The 24,142-nt window shown below is 40.9% G+C and overlaps 1 protein-coding gene and 1 long non-coding RNA gene across 4 annotated transcripts in view; one reads left to right on the top strand and one right to left on the bottom strand.

Annotated features, from left to right (window-relative positions):
* CACNB4 (calcium voltage-gated channel auxiliary subunit beta 4) overlaps positions 1 to 19,495 on the top strand; it is a 139,405-nt gene extending 119,910 nt beyond the window's left edge. For 2 of the 3 annotated variants that reach the window (XM_028745895.2, XM_028745905.2), the window contains 4 exons: positions 178 to 329; positions 1,600 to 1,695; positions 2,583 to 2,768; positions 6,008 to 19,495. In XM_028745895.2, the coding sequence (XP_028601728.1) occupies positions 178 to 329; positions 1,600 to 1,695; positions 2,583 to 2,768; positions 6,008 to 6,268 (695 nt within the window). In that variant the 3' untranslated portion in view covers positions 6,269 to 19,495. Of the gene's footprint in view, positions 1 to 177; positions 330 to 1,599; positions 1,696 to 2,582; positions 2,769 to 4,118; positions 4,185 to 6,007 lie in introns of all 3 variants that reach the window. The other variant, XR_003708502.2, reaches the window with a different exon arrangement.
* Positions 18,109 to 24,058, bottom strand: LOC114605081 (uncharacterized). Its single transcript, XR_013394663.1, has 2 exons — positions 23,489 to 24,058; positions 18,109 to 22,564 (listed from the first exon to the last, which is right to left on the bottom strand). It is a non-coding gene; the product is annotated as an uncharacterized LOC114605081 (long non-coding RNA).
* Between the last annotated feature and the right edge of the window lie 84 nt (positions 24,059 to 24,142).

Here is a 24,142-nt window from a genome sequence, read left to right as displayed (position 1 = left end):
AGTTTAAGTTTGTTGGTTAACTTTTCTAGTAGGGCGGTTTCCCATATATTTTGGTACTAGTTTAAAATAAATAAATAAAAAGGACAAGGGACCGCAGTTTTTGAAATGGCAAATTCAGTTATTTCAACCTGTTTTTGGAACGCGTGGATGATGGTATCTCCATTTTTCATTTTGCAGCGGAAGTACAGAGTGAGATCGAGCGTATTTTCGAGTTGGCACGATCCTTGCAGCTGGTTGTTCTAGATGCAGATACAATCAACCACCCAGCACAACTTATTAAAACATCCTTAGCGCCGATTATTGTCCATGTTAAAGTGTCATCTCCAAAGGTAACATACGTTTTGTGTGTGTGTGTACAAATCTATAGCTTTGTCTTTAAAATATTTCATCTTGAATACACTTCATATTCTTCCCAAAAGAACGCTCCTCCTTTTTATGCTAATTTCCTTTAAAACATACATTGAGGAAGTTAATGTAGCACTAAGTAGGGTGTGCGTTCAGGGAATGAAGTCCACTTGCACAACAGGATGTTTGCACACCTTTCTCCCTGCATGCCTCCCGCACACGCTATAAACATATTCAGGGAGGTTCCCCCACCTCTTCAAAGTGCATTTAGGGTGTTTCAGGGATAAGGGAGAGGGAGTGAAGTCCCATTTCTGTGTTCTGCATATGCAACAACTTCGTTGAATCTTGACCTAAACTTTTGTGTGTCACCAGAATCTTGCTGATTGTGTGCAGCAACTGAGTATCATAGGATGTTCACCTCCCTTCCGGTCCCACAAAAACGCCTTTGTTTACCTTGCATTCTACTTGTGCTTGGCAGAGCCTTGACGGTCACTATGTGAAGTGGGCTTCCCAGATAACTGGAGACGTGCGCTCCTAATCAGGCCAGAGAAACAGAATTTTTGCTGCTAATGATGGTTGGGACAGCCATTTCAGTTCCTTTTCTTCAGGTCCATATGTCTTTACTCCACTTTTTTTTCCTGTCTTAATTTTGCCTTTTCTAGGACAAGAGCTGTGGCCCATTCAAACATTATAGTACCCAACCAGGAGGCTAATGAAAAATACTTCTGACTCTACACTGGAATTATGTTTGTAAGCTGCTTACCAATGTAGCCCGTCCTTAGGGTTTGCTAGCATGGTGGGTATCCATGCAATTGGGCTGATCCAAAATAGTTAAGTAACTTACAATCATTTTAAACCTATAAGGAATTGTTGCCACGAGGAAGCATTACTTTATCCCTATGTACTTGACATGTTCCCCACTAACATTAGAATGTATCTTTTCGTTTGCTAGCAAAAACGCCCTCCAGATGTTGTTGGACTGCAACTCCCATCATCCCTGACCAGTGGCCATGCGGGCTGGGACTGATGGGAACTGGAGTCGAACAGCAGCACCTGGAGGACCACAGATTCCCTATAGATAATGGCTGACAGGTACACAACCTCAGCTGTCCGTACCACGATATATACAGTAGCCACTCACACAGTGACATCACAAACCCGTAGTTTAACAAGTGGAAGCTGATATGCCTCCAAATTTTACCTCCTTGCTATGCAGTCTGAAAGTAGTCTGATGCTTGTTTTCTCTTCTTTCAGGTCCTGCAGCGACTGATCAAATCAAGAGGAAAGTCACAAAGCAAACACCTGAATGTCCAGTTGGTTGCAGCAGATAAACTTGCACAATGTCCTCCAGTAAGTAAAGGACCGGGAAAGATTTTCACTTGGTGCACATTTTTCATGACACATCAATTCACACATTAGCAAAAGCTGTTGTATTGATGTAACATTGTTTTAACAACGGTACCCATCCTTACGGAACGGGCTATAAATAGCAGGTGATCAGATCCTGAATGTGTTAGAAGAGAGGTCACAAGTCTCACGAAGAGAAGCACTCATCTTTCCACCTCCTCCCATTGTTCATCATGCTTAGTTATGTGCTAAGGCATCTAGGGTTACAGTGACAACCCACTTCTTTTCCACCCAGTCCTGGAGAAATTGGCACCACTAGAATAAAAGCCCTCTCAGGTTTACATTACGAGGTCCAGTGTATTGCATTTCTGTCACCGAATCATTTTCCAGTGATTTGTGCTTGTTGAGCTGAAGGGAAGGGAAAACCCATGCCTGTTGCTGAAATAAATTAAGGTCAAAAGCAAGCATTAATTGTGTGCCATATACTTGCTCATTATGTTGTTCAGTTTAGCAACAATCCATTTGCAATCAAAACATTTGAATTGAATAATGGCATCTCCCCCACCCCAGTTTTCTTACAAATGAATAATTTTCACTTACAAACTTGTGTCCAGACAGTCTTTTCCCTCTCTGGTTTGTGATGGACTCTGAGGCTATGGAAAGGTGGGAGATGCTTTTTAGTGGTGGAGGAGACCGAAACGGGCAAGAGGAACAAATGAAAACTGTCAAAGTTGACAGTGTTTGCAAAGACTTCTGGGTGATATTCAACTAAGTCATATACTCTAGAGTTGGACCTAGTGAAATCAATGGGCCCACTATGTTGGCTATCACCCTCCATCGTCTAGCTGTTCAGAGCTGAAAAGTTTGATGCCATGCTTTCTTCTGAACAGGAAATGTTTGATGTCATTCTGGATGAAAATCAGCTTGAAGATGCTTGTGAACACTTGGCAGAATATCTTGAGGCCTACTGGCGTGCCACACACACCACAAGTAGCACACCCATGACACCTTTGCTTGGAAGAAACCTAGGCTCCACTGCACTATCCCCTTACCCTACTGCAATCTCTGGATTACAGGTATGAATCCATGCTTTTGCCAGCAGTGCAGATCAGCTTCATGATGATGTATAAAGTGGTTCGTCCATATCAAACCGTGGGATGGAAAGCCAACTGGCTTGGCCCCAGCCGGAGTGTCTCCCTTCTCAGCCTTGCCGCTGCAGAGATCTGTCAGTCATCCTCCTCCAACGTGCGTCCACGACTCATGCTGCTGTGCATGCAAGAGCACACATTACTCAACAGAGTAAACACACAACAGATCAGGCTTGAGGCGTGGATACTATACTAAACTACACATTTATTATACATAAATCAGGACAAAGAAAAACATGGCCTCTCCCCTTGTCGTTTCTCTTGGAGAGAGAGGAAACAAAAGCAATACAGAGCGGATGTTCCACTCATGGGACTCTAGTAATCTGTCCTGGAATGTAAACAGACATGTGGCATGTAACAATTCCACATATCTGCACCAAGAGTGGAATGGAATCTATCTATCTATCTATCTATCTATCTATCACACACATAGACATTGGCCCCTGTGTAAATGCAAATAAAATAAAATAAATGTATGCACAACAGCTGCCCCACTACCCCATACCTACAAATGAGGGTATTTCCATTACTTTGTGCACAGTATTATCTCATATTGAAAAGGGTGGGGACTCAAATGTGTGCACATCTCTCCACATTCAAATTCGAGTCTTCCACCCAGGGCTTGGGGATGTTCTCGTGTGTTTTCAGTGGCAAATGCTTCACTGGCAAACATTAGCAAAAAAGAACCAATTGGGGCTGATCCATAAATGCATTCCTTGCAGTTCAGTCCTAGTAGTGTCGTGCGTTCAAGTGATACGGAAGTTCTGTTTAGCTAGCTGATCAGTCTGAGATGGCTCATTCCCGAAGACAAGTCGTCACCATGCTACAGTCAATGAGTAATGTATTTGGCCTTAGTCAAGAGAATAAGACGAAAATTCAGTTAATTAAGTAGACTTCACATTGGGTAGTTTTGTTTGAATGCAACAGAATATCTATGATGCTAATGCTACTGTGCAGACATCAAGAGCAATGAACATAATTACCTTTGCATTTTTAGCATGAAAAAGCTGCACAGAACGTTCTTAGAAGATAAGTGAGTTATATAAATATAAGCCACTAACTGCTGCTATAGTAAAGCTTGCTGAATAGTTTTCATTTATTTTTCATATGTTGACCAGTTCACAAAAGTTATAAGACGGAAATTCTCTCCCATTTGCCTCGTTTCTCCCCAGAGGCAACACCTTAGCAAAATTCATTCATCTGTTTGATTTTTTTTTTTTAATGATGGATAAAATATTATTCCCATTATAAAAAGATTCTGACCATTTTTTTCCACAGGGATAGCTCAAAAACGGCTGGCCTTTGAAACTTCAAACGTGGCATGTAAATAGTCCTTAATGAGAAGTACGTGCTTTACTAAATTTGGAGAAAAATATGTCTTTTCAGTACGAGTTCTGTATGTTTGTAAATGCAAGACCAAGATGTGCACAGAGATCAATTTCACTAAAGAGCTTGGCACATTTGTGTGGCTTTTGATATGTGTACACTTTCCACTGTATGTCAGCTGAAGAGCTTAGCAAATTAGCAACATTCCTGAAAATTAGATCAACAATCACTTTTTCCCTTAATATTATTGTTATTACTACTATTTTTTAAATTTGTATGTCGCCCTTCATCTGAAGATCAAAGGCGGTTCACAACATAAAATACACTCGTATCACTATTGAAGTGCTGTCGTCCCCCCCCCCAATGCATGTATGCTGAAGTATCTAAATTTCAAATTTATGTTTGATTTTGTAAGGCCAGCTTTGTCACATGGTGTTGTTTCTGCTTAGTGACTGGTTGACTGTGTAAGCAACAGTTTGAGTTTCGTGCACACATGCTTGTTTTTTTATGTGAAAACGTTTCATTTTCCAGTGTCTTTGTGTTGGTAAGCCCCTTCTCTTGAACTTTGACGCTATGCAAATCCAAAAGGATATGAACAAAGCAAATTATTTAGGCATATACCATTTAGGCGCATATATATATATATATATATATATATATATATATATATATATAGCTAGTATGTCTCGATCTGAGATATGTTGCAGTGACTGGTGACGCAGTCTAAATAGGACTCTGCTAGGTGTAAGGGAGTCTAGATGTTTAAATGCTGAGTCAACTTCATCCATGCTAACAATGGGCTGGGACACTTCAGGAGCCGCATTTCAAGGTCTTCTGAGTAATTAGCAGAGGAAGTTGCTACAGTGGGTATGATTGCATGAGGCTGAGGTTCAATTCTAGGCAGACCACAATAAGAGTGTGTGGGTGTTCTGCGTATTTAAACAAGTTTCAAGCCAGTATGACTAGTGTGGCTTCCTGCCACAGGACCTTGGGAACTCATTATATAGTTTTCCAAGAAAGCTAATGATCTCTGCAAAGAAAGTACTCTGACTACCTTGAAAAAAAATGCCTACAGTATGCCTGCAAGCTGCTACTGACCATTGAATTGACTACAAAAATAACAGCTTAGCTATTTTACCCACTTCAATCCAGTGTGGAGAGTAAAACAGAGGGAAAACAGACCCGTGAAACTTTCCATATATCTGATGGTCTTAAAATTCATTTGGGTAAAGTAGTTCAGAAATAATAATAAAAATATTGATAAAGCCTATGAAGAATAGGATGAGAATTGCAATTGAAGGAAGGGTAAGCTCTATTAGTATATGCTGAACAAGAAAGGGTTACAAATAAAACATTGTAAATCAATGGGAGAAAAGTAGGCGACTTTAGAATTGCCCGCAATGGAAGTATATCTCAATATGCTTTTTAAGAGCTGCATTTTGGAGGAGGTCTTATTTTGAATTTCCGAAAGATCACAGACTAAAAATACAAGTCTTAAAATTCCTCATCAGGCAATGTATCCTGAACCTGAATCCTGAGCCTCCTGTTGAGAATCCCTTCTCCCTGCCAAATGTTTTAAAATAATGTCGTATAGAAGACATCACGCTCCACTGTTTTCTCACATCAGCTTTGAAACCAGACTGTATTCCCAAGTATACAAAATAGCAGCCAAATGTCTCTTAAATGAATGATGGGAGCATATGGATTCTGAAGGCCCTCTCAGAACAAGAATGCAACTAATTCAGAAGGAGCAAAATGAAATTGTTTCTCCCAACTCCCCCCCCCCAACCCCTTTGTTGTTGTTTTTTAAAAAAAACCCTTGAATTCTTTACTATTTATAGAGCCAACGAATGAGGCATAGCAATCATTCTACTGAGAACTCTCCAATTGAACGACGGAGCCTAATGACCTCTGATGAAAACTACCACAACGAAAGAGCTCGGAAGAGCAGGAACCGCTTGTCTTCCAGTTCCCAACACAGCCGAGATCATTACCCGCTTGTGGAAGAAGAGTACTCCGACTCATACCAGGACTCCTACAAGCCTCACAGAAACAGAGGGTCTCCTGGAGGATACAGCCATGATTCCCGACATAGGCTTTGAATACAAGAACCTGGGGGGAAATGGTACTCGTCCGTTGCCAACTTGCCATAACATAGCTAGGCCAAACGAATCAACTTGATTCGGCAGTTGCGGCATGGTTTTTACTGTGCTTACAGGCTGCCGCCGTTTAACGCTATATAAAAAGGGGTGAAACATACAGATCATGCCCTTCGTATGTTTAGGAAGAAGTTAGTTTGCCCAGTCACTTTAGATGTGTTTTATTTCCAGTGTAGAGATTTAATTTTAGAATCAGTACCTTTTCTCTTCATTAGACACTATTAGACACATCAATTTGTAATTTAGGATTACCTGTTGAAGCGCATATAAAATGATTTCCTGCACTGGAAATTCCAAATGACCAGTTCCAGTTGGAACCAATTTATAAACCAATTCCTGTTGGAATTTGGGCGAAATTGACTGGAAAGTCAACCTGAGCATGTTGCGGTCAGTTTAAAAATAAAATAAAATAAAATAATGAAGAATAATGAAACCATTATAAGCAAAATAAATAAAAGCTATAGAACTTGTTTATCAGAAGGTGAATTTATATAGATAGATAAATACGGATAAAAATAAAACAATTTTAATGTATTTATTTCAGATTAACCAAATGTAAGCAGTCAATAGTGCCAAAAACGATGAGCGAATGCAGCAGTTAGACTACTTTCCAGTTTAAAGTGATCTGTATGGGATGAGTTTTTTCTCTCTCTCCCAGCATATGCATTGCAGCAAACTGTATGATGTCGATAGTTTTTTTGCATTTTGCTAATGACAATATAGAACTATTTCAGGAACTTTAAATAAACTAGGAGTGAAGAAGCCTACCCATTTTTAATGTGGTGGTGGTGGAGGATGTGGGCACACATTCACTGTCCTGGAAACATGCTCCTTTAATCCCAGTCACACCTTTGAAGTGTGTGAAGTGGATGCGTGGGATTTTGCTAGCTGGCCCTGCCTCGGCTATCACATGCTAAGCATAAGGTGTGGCTGTTTTGCTGAAGGCTCTTCTGGCGCGATCCAAGTCCCTAATTGCATGTACAGTTCTACATGTGTAGAGCCCTGATCCCCTCTCCATGAACCCAGGTCTTGTGAAGGTGTGACTAGGGCTTGTTCACTCATTGGAAGATGTGGACACTTTTGAGAATTTGGTTATTGTTTATTTCATTGGCTAACAATGCTTAAGCACTACTAATAATCTGTATCGGGCACAAAGCTCATAACCATCTTAATGTTCTACTTGGGTCAACAACAAATTGGCCTTGCACTCACAGGGAGGAAAAAGAAGATGCATTCATACTAGGGCTTAAACGTGTGTATTAATATATCCAGAAGAACTATGGTATCATCATTTTTCCTACCAAAGATTTAAGAGCATATTGCTCAGTGATTTGTCAACAGACCATAGTAGCATGACAGTTTTGCACAAAAAATGAACAAAGGTAATTCCAACTGAAGCACTTCAGGAGCAGTGCTTTAGTGAGGATGCCCCTAAAATTTGAGGACTTGTTCTCAGGCGCTTTCTGGAGAATGACAAACCATTTTCTATATTGTGTTATAAAGTATGATGTTTGAAGCTATTTTTTCCTGGTTTGAATGCATCACCTCTCGCTTACAGCAAAAAATACTTCATCAAAAACCCTATATAAAGTCATGCCTTACAGTCTTCCATCTTGATCCAGATTCCATTTGTGCTGCAGTACATATGCAGAGTTCCTGCTTGTGTTTGGTTCTCCTCATGCATTTAAGTGTAAAAGGAAGCTCTGCACAGACACACACACGTCCTTTGTGTGTACAGGGCTGGTTCTTCATTGAAATGAGTGGGGACACCCATACATGTAGAAGCTCTCTAGATGAATCACTCTATGAATGACCGAAAATCATAGCATCCACACGGAGAAGGTTGGCCAAAGACATTTTGCTGAGGCAAAGAACAAGATGGTTCCTCCCAGCTGATTGGGCAATGGCAACGTGACAGTATCCTCTACTGCTAGTTTAGGGGGCGCATGACTGGTAATTTGGCACACGTAATTCTGATCCCCAGCAGAGGGGAATGGCTAGGGAGCTGAGGAAGAATGTTCAAGGGCACCTCCATCCCACAGTATCTGATGCCTGATGCAGCTGCCTCACTCTGCCTAACAATAGCATGTGCTCTACAACTTTGGATATTTATAATAGGGCAATGGAAATGTTTATTTTCTCCAAATCTTTTAACAATGTAAAAGTAACCATTGGAATGCGGCAGTGTGGAATACATTAAAAGCCAAAATTGTAGGTCTTTTCCAGACAATTCTAAAAGGGGGGCGGTATTCTGAGTGTAATATTTGTGGTTCTTCTAATCTCAGCTCCATACAAGGAAAGCTGCTGAGGGGTAGCTGTTTACCTCCCTTTTTAAGAGAGAGGTGTGCTGCAGTGCTAGAGACGGGAAGCACACACAAACTTGAAAAGAAAAGAGGGGCGCTAAAGGTACAAGAAGTAGTGAGAATTTGCTGTAGGATAGGGTGGCTAACCACAGCCCTCCATGATGTTGAACTACAACTCCCATCATCCTTGGCCATTGACCATGCTGGCTGGGGCTGATGGGATTTGCATTGCAATTCAGCAACATCTGGAGTGGCCCTGGTTAGTCACCACTGATGTAGTGGAAATGGCACAAAATACCTATATCAAGAGGCTCTAGGGAAGAATCAGGTGGTTTCTATGTCTGTGCAAAGTTGAGTTTCTAGGACTAAGCTGAAATAATTTCCAAGAGCTTCCTACTCACTAGGGATAGTTCTTCAGGAGTAACTAAAAATAAAATAATGTACATGCCTGATTCCTAGACTGAAATGTGAATAGTGTTTGTGTGTGTGTGTGTGTGTTACTAAATTATATATATATAATTTATAAAATCAGTCTCAAAGAGCCATATGATTATTGGAACTACTAGCTACCATGACAGAGTTCACTGTTGAACACTGTTGAACACAGATAAGGCACGTACTGTATAAGAAACGTTAGTTCTGAAAGGAATCACCTAGACTTAGAATGTACCGTGAATTTTTCTGGCTTAGTCCTGGAAGCTTGAAGTTAAACCTCCCTTGGTTTTAATTCATTGCTCTTCCTTGAGGGAAGCTTTGCGCAAACATACTTTTTAAAGGGCACTTTAGGCTGCAGTCCTGAACACACTAGGACGAAAGCCCTACCCAACACAGTGGGACTTACTTCTGAGTATGCATGTTGTTTTGGTTGAGTTGTTAAAGAGGAAGCTCAGGGCCTCCAGAAAAGAGAGTACCATAACTTAGAAAATTTAAACTTTCTAAAAAATCCACGAAATGATGGAAATCTGGAAGATGGAGAAGTTGTTATTTATCACTACTCCTTTTAAAGGCTCTGTCCAGTTTGTGCCACTGAAACTTGTTCTGCCAAATTCTATACTGCACTTGGTATTGTAATTGATGGGCTAGCTGGGGGAAGAATCTTGTTTTCGCCTGCAACAAAACACTGTGCTTTGAGTGCAGGGAAAATGAGATATGCCAACAGCTGAAGTGGTTTTGTTAAGAAAAAATATCAGGATACCCTGAAGGAAATGAGTAGCTGTGCAGTTGCTGCACAAAAGAGTATTGTCTGGAAATGCCCTTCGGGAAATATGTGTTTATTGATAGTGTGATTATTTCTAACTGGCTGGAGGGAAACATGGATTTTTATGGGTCTGGACTGTAGGCAAACTTGAAAGTTTTCCTCATCAAAATGACCTTTTTCAACAGTCTTGCTACAAACCTAGGAATTGTGCCTATACTTTTCACTATAAAATTATATAACTGGTGATTTCAATACTTCAGATATTTTGCTGCCTTGTGTCAAATGAACACTTGTTTTCATTTTCTGATTTATTTGCTTTTTAAAATGGCACTTTTCTTGCTGTCAGACCTATGTCTTACAATGGCATGCATGCCTTTTACCCAGTATAAGTAAATTAACTTTGTTATAAAGATTTATCATTTTTCATTCTGGGATTTTAAAAGCAGGACTCCTTGCATTAGTACTTCACTGTTCTCAAACCTAGAAAAACAACACTTAAAAATGGCCACATACCAAAATGCTGAGATGTGCATGATAATTTTCTCTGTGCATATGTATCCTTCACTCATCCCTTTATAGCAATTTAAACCTGAAACCCTCCAACTAATCACAGTTTCCCATTTCATCTGAACTGCAGAAACTGTGGTTACCAGGTTATGAACAAGCCAGGATCTTAAGACACTTCCAAACCCTGTGTTTCCTGGCTTGTTCCAAACCTCCTAACCAGGTTTTCCTGGGTTAGACAAAACAGGAAACTGTGATTAGTTGGACACATCCATGTCTAACTGCTGCAAAGGACAGAGAAAAGGGCAAGAGCCTTGTACATCTCTCAGCTCTAATAACCTGAATCACGCCAATTTATTGTCATTCTGTCACCTTCTGGTCACAATTATCCTGCTGATCAGAACCGTAAAACTGTCCAACTTCTAAATTTCAACTATGCTCATCAGCTTTTTAACCACTGGAAGAATCTCAAGCCAGAGTAAAATATTAGTGGAATTATATTAGTACCAACTTGGCTAGAAACTAGTGCATGGTTGCATTGTGTAATATTTGTACATTTTAAGTATGGAGGACAAATTGAAAGCGTCATTTTCTTCTACAGTTCCTCTTGGCTCTGAGCTTTCCCCTTCAGTGCTGTGCCAAAAAGCACACAAATGCTCCAATTACCACTCCATTGTGTCCCTTCGCCCTTACATGGGGCATATCCAGCCAAATAGCAAATACTATAAACTGTGCTTTCCGTGTTATAAAAACCTGCACTTCACCAAGCAACATGGAAACATTTCCCACAAATTGTTTCTGTTTCTCACGAGTGAAAGCAACAACCTGATAAACTTGAGAGAGAAAATCTCTGTGGATTATGTATTACAACCAGAGATTAATTATATTTTTAGAAATATTCAAATAAACCTAACCTGTAATTGCAACTCAAAGATTTACAAGTTATGTTTTCAGAAGGAAAACAGAGTAGGATCACTCTTTAGAAGATGGCATTCCTACTTTTTAATGTCAAAATTAACTGCTGAAAATGTAAGTCTTAGTTTTTCCCTTCTATTTTCTTTACAAGAGTCACTGTTAAAATAGGTTTCAAAAGCAAATTGACTAAAATGCTTCTGTTATTTATCCCCCTTGAGTAACTCTTGGTGTGAGGATCTGAAAACCAAGTTCCTCCAATATTAATAATATGAATGATTTTAAAGTACAGCCCAAAGTAGAGTTGCTGAGGAAGATTCTTCTAAGGCTGCAAGTGGAGTTAATACTTCACTATTTGGAAACAGGCAGATAATAGATGTCTGAATAGCTAAAACAAGGAACAGGGCAAGAGAACATAAGGTGAGGGACATATTTGTAGTCTTTGGTCAACTCAGCCTTAGCCCTCAGTGCTATGGAGTAAATCCAGAGAGTCCCCTCCATGAATGGAAGGGATTCTATTCATGGAAGGCACCCAGATCCATCAGAAGCTCCCTGCCTGGAGGAAGGAGTGGAGAAGGCAAATTTCCCAATTGCCCCTTTCCCTTATAGCCCGCCATGCGTCTTCTCATTCTGTTCTGGAGAGTCCTCTGTTCTTCCAGAATGGACTTTGAAGGAGCACAAAAGGAGGAAACTGCAGAAACTGCTTCCCTGCAAAGGGAATTATGCTGAGTGCAGCCCTGTGCAATTAACCCAGAAGTTAAGTCCAAGGGCATTAAGAACGTAAGAATTTCCTTGCTGAGTGCATCGAGTCCTGTGTTCGGTTTCCCACAATGTTTAGTTGTTCTTACAAGCCAGATAGGACATGAAGGTGATGGGCTTCCCTACAACATGTGATTTTCAGAGGTACACTGCCTCTGAACATGAATCTTCCATTTTGCTACCCTGGCTGGTAGCCATTCATAGACTTCTCTATGAAGCTGCCTAGTTCTCTCTCTTTTTGAAATTCATCCCAGAGGCAGCCACCCCCAAATCCTTTGGTAGTGATTTCTGCTCTAGTTACTTATTGTAAACAGGACACACCAAGCAAGTGTGGATATCATTGCAGTTTCATTGAGTTCGACCTGAATGACTGCTTCAGTATTGGGCACCGAACTGGCAGCATGATCTGCCATATTTTATGCTATAGCCCAATGGAGCATTTTACAGTACTTTTTATGTCTTGGTTACATGTACTGCATATTCATCTGCATGAAAGAGAAGGCATTAGGAAAAAACATTCCTTAAAAGTTTTACAAGTTCCTTTTATGTCCTCATTAAAGTATTAATTGCCATGAATGCACTGAAATATGTAGATCTAGACTAGAATGCTCTTTATTCTCTAGTAACATTATTGACCAGACCATTTAACTGCTTGAAGATATTTGCATTTTATGGTGGATCGCTGCAATGGCACTCAAATGTATTTTCCCTAGTAAATGAGGTTATGCTTTTAGCATTTCAGAAAGAAAATAAATTAGTTTTAAAGCCTTTGGGAACTTCCCCCCTCCCCCTAAGTCTTCTTTGACAATCTAGTAAAAAGTAAAGATCCACACACTGGGAAGAATCCTAAACCTGCATTATTTTCTCAGGCTGCAAAATTACTTTTGTCTACTAGTCCATTTGATAGAGAGTCTTTTTTGTTATGCTAGTAAAAATGCTATCTGAATGGTGCCAACTTCCTTAGGTTTTACTTGCTGGTGCCTGCAACTGGTTCACACTCAGATAATGCCTACACAAGAAATAACTATGGTGGATTTTATCAGTGGTTTTCTTAATTCGTACTCATAGCAAAGGGAAGCACCCAAAAGGAACAGTTTACGTTGGGCTTCACCTAGTTTATTATGGGTGCAGATCCCACATCTCCCACCTGGCTAAGAAATGGAAGATCTGAGAATGCGTTCTTTGGGCAAGCAGAGGTGGGAAGGCTGGCCAGAGGTACAGCACCGAGGTGTCCATCCCTTGTAACGGCCCTAAGTGTTGCCTCCACATGTTCAGAGGGAACAGCACTGTTACGTTCTGAGGTGGTGATCTCTCCACATGCGAACACTGTTCCCATAGTGGACTGAATTGAGCCCATATTGTGTCACAGTAGCACATTTTCAGTTTGGGTGAATGCCTTTTTAAAAATGGTGTTTCTTTAAATGCACTGTTTAAAAGAAAAAAAGAAAAACACTGGTTATTACCTACGTAAATATTAAAAGCCTACGTTATCTCGTCCTCCGCCCTGCATTGGTTTTCTGTAAAAAAATTAATGGAGACCCAAATAAATAAGGCTATGGCTACAATTCTGTGCACATTTGACTTTGGGAGTAAGCTGCACTGAATTGTATGAATTACGCCCATAGGAATATGCAAAGGATTGAGCTGCATGAATAATTTCCTGCTTTTAATATAAGACCTTATTACGATCCTGTTACGCTGCTTCTTATACCAACCGGTCTGTATACAGGTATTTCAGAGTGTTTTAAGAACGTGTCACCTTGTTTCCATTTTAAAGCATTTGAGGGTTGGCTTTGTTTTTTCCGGGGGTGGGACTGTCTTGATATGATGGCCTTAGCATACATCTGCATAAAGATTTTAAAAGCAGACAAATGCATTGGTTGCACTCTTGATGCTGGCAGGGCATTTGTGCCAATTGGGGTGCTGCACCAACAATTGAATCAAGTATATCAAAGTTACCTTGTTACATGGGTTGTTTCCCTCTGCCTTGATTTGCTTTGCCAAACTGTATTTTAAAGATCTGATTGTTGGGTTCTTTTGCAACTTGTGTAGTTAAAACAGTTTTCTCATGGCATGTACATTCGAAAATGGATAATGTTTTGTAGCCATACAGTTTATTAAAGTCAACCCTGCAGCAAAAACCTCATAAGAATAACTGGATCTCAGTAAAGCTCCACTTTGAGTTTAAAGTGTATCTGCTTTAAAATCCAAAATAAAATACGACACTTGGGTCTAAAAAAAATATCCAGGTCAGGGAGTTTCAGTTTGAATTGCTTCATCTTGCACTCAGTTCACTCACTTTAAGTTCCCTAGCAAGAATATTGTCTCTTGCTATTTCTGCTACCTACCTCTTGACTGCTTCTCACCCTCAATTTCTGATTTAAAGGAGCTACATTTACACTAACGAAACTCCTTCAAATCAGAGGTTTTTGTGCAAGTACAAACATGAAGTGTATTGAATCAGGGCATTTTCCAATAAACCATTATAAGCATTTACAGATTTACCTTTGCTGCATGTCATCTTGCCCTTATTTTCCCGCCCCTCCCTGTTTTTAAAATACCATTTAGAACTGGCCGTGGGATTTTCCCTCTGTCTGTGTGCCCTTACTTGGAAAAGAAGGGCTATTGCAATGGATCCTCCCCCCCCCAAAAAAAAAATGAGTAAGAAGAAAGTGTTTACAGCAGTACTTTATTAAGTAAATTTTGTATGCTGCTGCCATATAGTTAAACAGATGTTTGTAATCATTACAATATTTTTTAGCCATCAACATTAGTTTAAATCTCCACCATCAAGCTAATAAAACCAGCATAATTTTGTGAATGACTATGAAACAATAGTTTTGAAGAAGAAGAAGAAAAGCATACTTCTTTTTCTAGATCAGGGCTGGGGAATCTGTGGCCCTTGAGATGATGTGTGACTACAATTCCCATAATCCCTGGCCATAGCCTATGCTGACTGACCAATGAGAGTTGGAGGGCCACAGGTTCCCCCAAGCATTGCTTTTGATGGTGTCTCTTGTGAAATATGCCTGCAGTATGTTAGAAAAGGTATTCCATTCCTGTGTGAGAGTGAAGGGGCAATGTCTCTTCCATCTGCAATGTTTATAAGCTCTTTTTTTAAGTGTTGCCCTTTAAAAATTGGGTGTTAACTTTTTATTCTGTTAAAAAGCAGTTCAATTTATTTAACTAAACAATTAAAGGTTGCAGCCCTAGTTTTGACAGGTCTCTCATGAGACAAGAGCTTTTCTCTCCATGGGGTCTGAGATATGTAATTTAAATAAATCTGTACAGTGCTCTTCATCTATGGTCCCTGGGCAGTTTACACAAAAATAAAAATGCATACTGAAAGGGGGAAAAAATCCAAACGTACAATAAATGCCACAGCTAAAAAGAGTTCAATTTAAAAATGTAAAAGCTGGGACAATTATTATATTTATGTTGTTGTTGTTGTTTAGTCGTTTAGTCGTGTCCGACTCTTCGTGACCCCATGGACCAGAGCACGCCAGGCACTCCTGTCTTCCACTGCCTCCCGCAGTTTAGTCAAACACATGCTGGTAGCTTCAAGAACACCGTCTAACCATCTCATCCTCTGTCGTCCCCTTCTCCTTGTGCCCTCCATCTTTCCCAGCATTAGGGTCTTTTCCAGGGAGTCTTCTCTTCTCACAAGGTGGCTAAAGTATTGGAGCCTCAGCTTCATGATCTGTCCTTCCAGTGAGCACTCAGGGCTGATTTCCTTAAGAATGGATCGGTTTGATCTTCTTGCAGTCCATGGGACTCTCAAGAGTCTCCTCCAGCACCATAATTCAAAAGCATCAATTCTTCGGTGATCAGCCTTCTTTATGGTCCAGCTCTCACTTCCATACATCACTACTGCCTTGTGCCAAATAAGGGTAAGTGTGTTGGTGAGAGGGGAACCGCCCCGGGGAGGAAATTTCACTAACAAAGTTACCAAGATTTTCCTCTGGCCACTGCACCTCAGATAGCTTGTCTCTCATTAGAAAAGGGAAAGGAGAGCTGTTGTTTCTGGGTGGGAGAGTCTTCAAAAAGTATATTTGCTCAGACAGGCTGACCAGGGAGCAGGTGTTCTTTCAGTACCTTGTCCCAAGCCATGTAGGGGCTTTAATGCTAAGCACCAGCACTTTGAATTGTGCCTGACAACGGTTGCCAGTTAAGGACTTTAATAGACTGCTGAAATACTGTTTGAGCCACCAGTCCTAGTCAATAGCCTAGTAGCTGTATTTTGAACAATACAGATTGTTTGCCATATAATGGTAGTTACGCAGATCCACAACTGCACTTCAAATTCAGTTTGAGGACAGATAAGCTACTTTAAACAGAATACTTTTTCTGCACAGAAAGCACCTTCCATATAGGAAAGGAATATGAAAGCTGTGAGTCGCTCTGCAACAATCCTGCTGCTTCATCTTACCTTATTTAATGCCAGAGTACAGTACAGGGTGGCGCTGTGGGTAAAACCTCAGCGCCTAGGACTTGCCGATCGCATGGTCGGTGGTTCGAATCCCCGTGGCTGGGTGCGCTCCCGTTGCTCGGTCCCAGCGCCTGCCAACCTAGCAGTTCGAAAGCACCCCTGGGCGCAAGTAGATAAATAGGGACTGCTTACTAGCGGGAAGGTAAACAGCGTTTCCGTGTGCGGCTCTGGCTCGCCAGAGCAGCTTTGTCACGCTGGCCACGTGACCCGGAAGTGTCTGCAGACAGCGCTGGCTCCCGGCCTCTAGAGTGAGAGATGAGCGCACAACCCTAGAGTCTGTCAAGACTGGCCCGTAGGGGCAGGGGTACCTTTACCTTTACCTTTACAGTACTTGAAACCAGGGATTTTCTGCTGTTGAGTACATGATTTCTATCTCTAGAGCTGCCAACAGGAGTCTTCTGCTTTGTTTTAGAATCCTTGTAATCTCATTGAATTAGGATTAAGATGTGTAGTTCCAAAGCTTGTTTAAATCTAAGTACTCTTTCTTTAAAAGCTTGTTTTTGATTGGGGTATTCAAGGCCCATAAGTTTCCATTGTTTTGTTGTGCTAAAGTTTTGCAATGGTTTCTATGTGGACTCCATGATGCTCACGATTCTTTAAAAGTCCAAAATTAATAAAACATAAGGCAAAGCCCTTTTTCTAAAATTATATCCACAATATATTTCATACATTGACCACTGAATTGAAAGTTGGAAACTTATTTGAAAAGGAAATTATGCAATTCATGCAGATTTGTATTTAATTTAATTTGCATGGTTGCTTAGTTAAAAGGAGTGCTACTACAATTGATTCCACCTCCTCCCCCATGATTCATCATTACCTTATTTTTTTATTTTAAAAAAACCAATAGACATACAATCATCAAAACACTTATTCTAGGATCCACTCCAGATTTAGTGGCTAGATGGATTGCAACAATATTAGCCTAGCCACTATCAAATTTGGCAAAAGCAACACTGTTCCCTTTTGTTACCACAAACAAACTAACTGGCTTGGTATTACGTATTCTTTCAGATCCGAAACATACAATGTCGAAAAAGAGTAGAAAATACCTAAATGAATGGATTTGGACTAAGGGCTGTAGACTCAAACTAGGATGAAATTTATTTAGTTATAAATAACGAAGACACTATTTTTTTCCTGAAATTTGTGGAATATTTTTCCAGATAACTAGCATAGAAAAACTTCCTCTTTACATCAATTCCTTTGATCCAAAGGAAGTATTTTCAAGGTGACGGGGAAAACAAATGTTAACATCATTTATAATTCTTTTTTAGGTGCACTTAGTAGCTATTGTATTTTAAACTGTAGTGGAAAAGAAGAAAGATACTGTGGAAAACATTTGCATCTCATTAGTATTACTGAATTGATTTGCCTTTTTGAGCACAAGAATCACTAGATTTTCCAAGCAATGGCCTGCGCATTGCAATTTGGGGGATTGGATCCTCCAGCTTCTATCAACTACTAAAGTCTCACTGCTGAAAATGGCTCCTTTAAATGTTCTATGACTAAAGTTCTATAACTAAACATTATGCCCAGTGCTAAGTAATCTCAGGATCTATCCCCAGAGATCTCGCAAGTATTCATCATATGTCTTATTAACATTTTTTTTAAAAAAAAAAAGCTCTATTATTTATTGTACTTATTTCGTATTAGCAGTAGAAAAATCAAACGAAGTCTCAAGACACTATATTGTACATTATAAACTTACAGAAAAATATATTTTGCCAAAAATATGAAGGAGCTAGAAAAAAGCACATTTGAAATAGCACAAATTTACATTTACATTGCTGGATCTGCCATTGTAGGGGTTTGGGTATGTTTTGGGAGGGGGAGGGAGTTGGGTAAATCATTGGTTCCAGATTAAGAAATTGATCTGCATTTTCCAGCATTTCGATTTACTGCATTAGACTTCTTCACCAGTTCATTTCAGAGCCAAGCAATTTCCTTATTTGCCACGAAAGTGTATCCAATAAACTCAGTGTGAATTAGCTTTTCAAAATCAACAGGCCTGGGTTTTTCTTAAATATATCGTTCTCCGACCTTACTTCTTTCGCCCATGTTCTAGAATTTCAATTTATAAGTGAGCTCCAATTTTGTGTTCACTTGAATTTCACGCTTTTTCTTTTGCAAAGAAAGACTGAAAAATATATCCCATAATGCATCTATATCCCCAGGCCCGGCCTATTGAGTAAAATATCCCATTGAAATATCACACAACTTGTAATAACAGTTTTGCCTTTGAAATGTAACAATTGCTTAAAGACTCGAACTTGCACAAACAAACTCCCAAGTATAAACCATCTAAGGATTGAACTCATTATGCTCCCTTTGGGAGTCCATAATGAGTTGGGAGTGGAAGGTTGTCTGTAACTGCCTCCGCAAGGAATGTATCATCTAGAGTTAAATTTGTGCCTGAGCTCCTTCTCGTGTACACAAAGAATCCGGAAAGGGAATTTGTTGTTGCATAATAGTGTGATGTGAATAATCTAGTATCTCAGCCTGAGACCTTGAGGAAAGTACACTAATCTGTACAAAATATCCCAGCGCTGACCCAAACTTGTTTCCCATTGAGTTCTCTGGACATTATGGCTATCCCACACGTTGGAGACATTTTGGGTGCATTGTGGGTATTGGAATTAAATGCCTTTGCAAAACCAAAATAACAGACATTTTCTATTTAGTTGTTTTCCTTTTTGCAGATTTGCCCCTTCTTCTTTTTACTCTATAGATACCGTATGTGTAGCATTCTACAGGCATGCTGGGTAAAATATACTATGCAAATGTGTACAGTGTCGCATGTTTTGCTATCTCTCTGCTTTTAGTGGCTTTCAAGGAAAACAAAAGTGTCGTTATTTTTGTGAGCCCAAAACATCTAACAGAAGAAAATGCAGACTGCATGCTTACAGTACCCTGATTTCTATGGATTTGTTTTATGGAATTTAGATGTATTCAACTGCATTAACAACATTTTTTCTACAATAAATCAAACAAAAACGTCTAGACTCTATGCCTACATGTCTTATCTCTGAGTGGTTAGACCTAACAAGCAGAAAACATTTTTAAAAGGTGGAGCTTGAGCATTTCCTTTATCATCATACATAATTACACGCTGCTCCAAAGCTGGGAACCTTTTCTTAAGTCGCGGGTTGCACTCCCTTGCAGACCACCTTCCACATTCCAGAGGCAAAATGGGTGGAACAATGTATGTGACCCTGACCTTTGTACAGTAGGCTATATTCCAGGCATGCAAAAGCTACTGATCCACACATACCACCATCCTCTATGCAGGCAAACAAGAACCATAATCACAGTTCAAAGTCGTATGTCAAGCAGGTAAAAGTGGTCAAGGAGGGCTGTGGAAGGGAATTTGTTTATGTAAAATAGAAAATGCAAAAATAAAATTTATTTCAGAAAAGGAGGGTTCTGATCTGGGGGAGCACTGTGCATTGTGCTTCAGAGTCCAGCTTGACTGACTTCACAGAGTGAGCACACCAGTGCTACATCTTTTAAAACACCCTTTTAGTGCCATGCTGAATTCCATCCCACCATTCTCCAGCAATTTAATGAGAAAACAAATGGTATTCAAAATAGTATTCAAATGAGAGATGTCAGATAACTTATCTTGGGTGTGTTACAGGTCTTTGTTGCACTTACATTACTTTCGAAGAGGCCACTGCGTGGTGTGTGTTTTTAGAAAGTACCTGTTTTTTTTGACAAGTGAGTACCAGGTGATCCTCATCTAAGTTGTGTGCATTCCAAAGCCACAGAAAAATCTGTGGACCAGGATTAAGGGGATATTAAACAGCATCTTGACAGGAGTGCCTTCCCTTCACTACTTCCATCCTAAACTGAAATCTTGCTTCAATTCAAACCCATCCCCTCTCATTACTCTCAATACTGGATAGCTGCTCTGCCCAGGCAGGTAGGGTGAACAGTCTGCATGGATTCTTGCAGTTTCTGCCTACTGTCCTAGAGACTGCCTGGAAGCTGCACCATTGTCCACCCGTTGCTTGCATAGTTCCAGCTCAAGGTCCTGGGAGAAAAGAGCATGAGCACTTAGCAGACAGTAGTTCTGTAGCCACTACAGCGGTACCTTGGTTGTCGAACTTTATCCGTTCCGGGAGTGCGTTCGATTCCCGGAACTTCAAAAATCAAGGCGCGGCTTCTGATTGGCTGCAGGAGCCTCCTGCACTCAATCGGAAGCCGCAGAAGCCACGCTGGTAGTTCAGCTTCCCAAAAACGTTTGCAAATTGGAACACTTCCAAGTTTGTGGCGTTTGGGAGCCGATTTGTTCAGGAGCCAAGCCGTTCGACAACCAAGGTACCACTGTATTGGATTTTGAGCACCAGCATGTCTGACTCCCCTTCTAACTCCAGGTTTGTGACCTCCCTGAAAATTCTACCCCACCGTTTATGAACATAAGAGTCCTATCCTATTGAGGCTAAAATAAGTCCCATGAAATGCAGTGGGACTTATGCCTAAGTACATTTGTATACGACTGCAGCCCAGGTGACAGCATAGTTGGGCTCTCTGTCAATTATACAGATCATTGGTCTATAGCAGGGGTCTACAACCTTTAAGACAAAAAGAGCCACTTGGACCCGTTTCCGAAGAAAAAAACACCTGGGAGCCGCAAAACCATTGCGACATTTAAAGCATGCGCGCCGCTGCCCTCCGATCTGACAGCGGGTGGGAAGGTGATGTCGGGACGGTGCGTGACTAACGCACGCACTGCCCCCATGCGACGTCACAGCCAGTACAGCACCCACCACAGTGGGGAGTGTCGGGGCGCACAATGCGCCTCCTCCCCTCGCTAGTATCCGCCCCGGAGCCGCGGCAAAGGTGTAAAAGAGCCACATGCGGCTCCGGAGCCGCGGGTTGCAGACCCCTGGTCTATAGTGATATGATGCTTAGATCACTGTGGAGTGCTCTACATAGGGCTGCCTTTGAAGGGTACTTTAACTGGTCCAGAATACTGAAGCCAGGCTAATGGGGGCTGCATATAAGATGCACATGACTCTTTACTTGAAACGACTGTGCTGGCTTCTGTTTTGTTGCCAGGCCAAATTCAATGTTTGAGCTTTAAAGTCCTTTAGGAAACTGCCTGCTTACTGTCTCCTGTGTGCCCCACTTCCCCCCAAATATGCTTAGCTGGGACAAGAGCCCTGGAACTGCTTTTCAAAGGCGGTTCATCCTCCCCTTCATTATGTCTGTTTCTTTTACATTGCAAAAATTGAAATGCAGTTTCTGTTTCTTTAGATTTTAAGCCTAAAGGCAGGGGCTGTCTTATCATTGTCACTTGTAAATTGCTCTGGGAGCCTATTTTTGGTTGAAGAGTGGGATAATAATGCAATAAAAAAAAAATCTAATGGCCTTCCGTAGGATGGTCACAACCTTCCTTTTTTTAGGAACGCTTTTGATCCCTAAGTGGTTGCTTCCTTTTTGACATGATTCTAATTGCTACCATTAAATTGTTCTTGATAGCTGTTTGTACTTTCTCTCTCTCTCTCTCTGCTGTTTTGGCTTTTATGGCTGTTTTAGTGTATTTTTGTAATGGAAAATTGTTTTGAATTGTGGGTAAGCTATGTGAAATTATTTAACTTCTTAAAATATGTGCTCTACTGTTGAGCTCCAGAACTTCACATCTACATCACATTTAAGCTGGAAGAATAACGGATTACAGTTACAGTAAAAGACTTACTACCCGTGAGATGTGTTAGAATACAGGTTAACTGTAAATATTAACATTAATTCTAAGATTATCCTAGTGCTTTTGTACTCATGGGCCATGATGCAGGAAAGCAGGAGCACATTCATTTATTTTATCAAGCAAGTATATAGACTAAGATATGTACATTTTGACTTGTATGCTACTGAAAAAAAAGAAAGAAAACGGAACAGTCAGCGAAGAAACATGGAATATATCTCCGGAGGCTATGTATGCCTGGTGGTACCAGTGTGGTGTAGTGCTGGAAGAGGACTTGGAAGACCAGGGTTCAAATCCCCACTCAGTCACAAAGCTCACTGGGTGCGACCTCGCCCTGGGTCCCTGTCTCTCAGTCTCAGTCTTGCTGTGAGGATAAAATTGGAAAAAAGGGAGAAGCATGAATGTCATCCTGAGCTCTCTGGAAGAAAGGTGAGATATAAATGTAATAAATAAATATGAAAGGTGCTAACCCAGCTATTGTGGACATTGCAGAGATACAACTATTGTAGGTAGCTGTGTTGATCCATTAGAGAGGAAAAACCACCAAAAAGCCACACACAGTACGGTCTGCAGCATTGTTACGACCAACTGACTTATGTCAGTAAGCTTTCAAGTAGCCAGAACTGTTCAACAGGCTGGATGTTAATAGAAAACGGGTGGGGAAAAGGCTGGAGGTTTTTGTTTGCTTATTATTTAATTATTACATATCTATTCTGTTCCTTCCTCCCAGAGGAACCCAGAGCGGACAGTAGCAAAGTAGTAAAACAAACAATTTAAACAAAAACGTATTTAAAACATTTTAACACAGCTAAGTGCATTCCACACATTGGGTGCTACATGTATCTTGATGTTAGAGCCATGGCTGTTGGTACAGTATCTTATTATTAATCTATGGAATTTATTTATTTTCCTATTAAATTTACATGCCGCCCTTCAGCTGATGATCACAGGGTGGCTTACAGTAAAAAAACAACCCACTTAATAAAAAACGAAACAACTAAAAATCAAAATTAAAAAACCCACACAAAGTCGCCCACCCCCTGGGTGAGCAGCGTCTTGAAAAGTAGCAAAACTTGATGCTACCGGCTTGATTCCCTGAGAAACTTCCATTGATTCCAACTCCCACCATTTCAGATTAGATTTTGTTAAGAGTTGTGGACATGACCAAAAGAAAAATGACGACACATAAGAAATATAAACCACAAAGCAGCACAGACGGGAAGGACAAAAGGCCCAAAGGAGCAGAACAACAGAATAGCAGAGATTCCATTTACAAATAATTCTCTACCCGCGAGAGCCACCGTTGTTGAGAATAGAGGCTCTATGCAGTGTCTTAAGCTAGCCAGGCATGTGCCTATCTATGCAGGGACACTGAAGACACATGCTGTGCCTCCATATTCCAAGAAACCCCAAACTCCTTCGAGCTCTGCCGATTCTTTTAGCCCACGAGGTGCCTTTATAAGGAAGGCAATTTGCCAAAGTAACGGAAGAAAAAGATCCCGAAACACCATACAATTCCTATTATTCATTTATTAGAGCCATTTTGACTGAGGTTTCGAAACATTAAAGGAGCCGAAGAGCCAGCGAGCCACCCCTCCCTTCCAGAGGACAAAAAGAAGGCAACACGTTAGTGTCTACGCCCGCCATCTCCCCAACTGCCTCCGAGCCAAAGAGCAGCAACGCAGCCCGGCGCCTCGCACTAGTGGAACCCCTTCTCAGCCAATCACAAAGCGGGGGCGGAGCGGAGCAGGCAGTCTTTGAACTCCCACCGTTCGACGAAGCCCTTGGAGGGTGACGAGCGTTCCCCGCCCACTTGGGTCGACCCCGCCCTCACTCTCCAAACCCCGCCCACTATGCTACGCCCCGCCCCCTGGCGCCGTCGCATCATCCTGCCTGCTCGGCTGGAAAAGCGGCGTTTTGCGGTAGGAGCGGGAGCGCGCGC

This window comes from Podarcis muralis, chromosome 1 (genome assembly GCF_964188315.1).
Source record: "Podarcis muralis chromosome 1, rPodMur119.hap1.1, whole genome shotgun sequence".
NCBI lineage: Eukaryota > Metazoa > Chordata > Lepidosauria > Squamata > Lacertidae > Podarcis > Podarcis muralis.
This window is presented reverse-complemented; position numbering and strand designations above follow the sequence as displayed.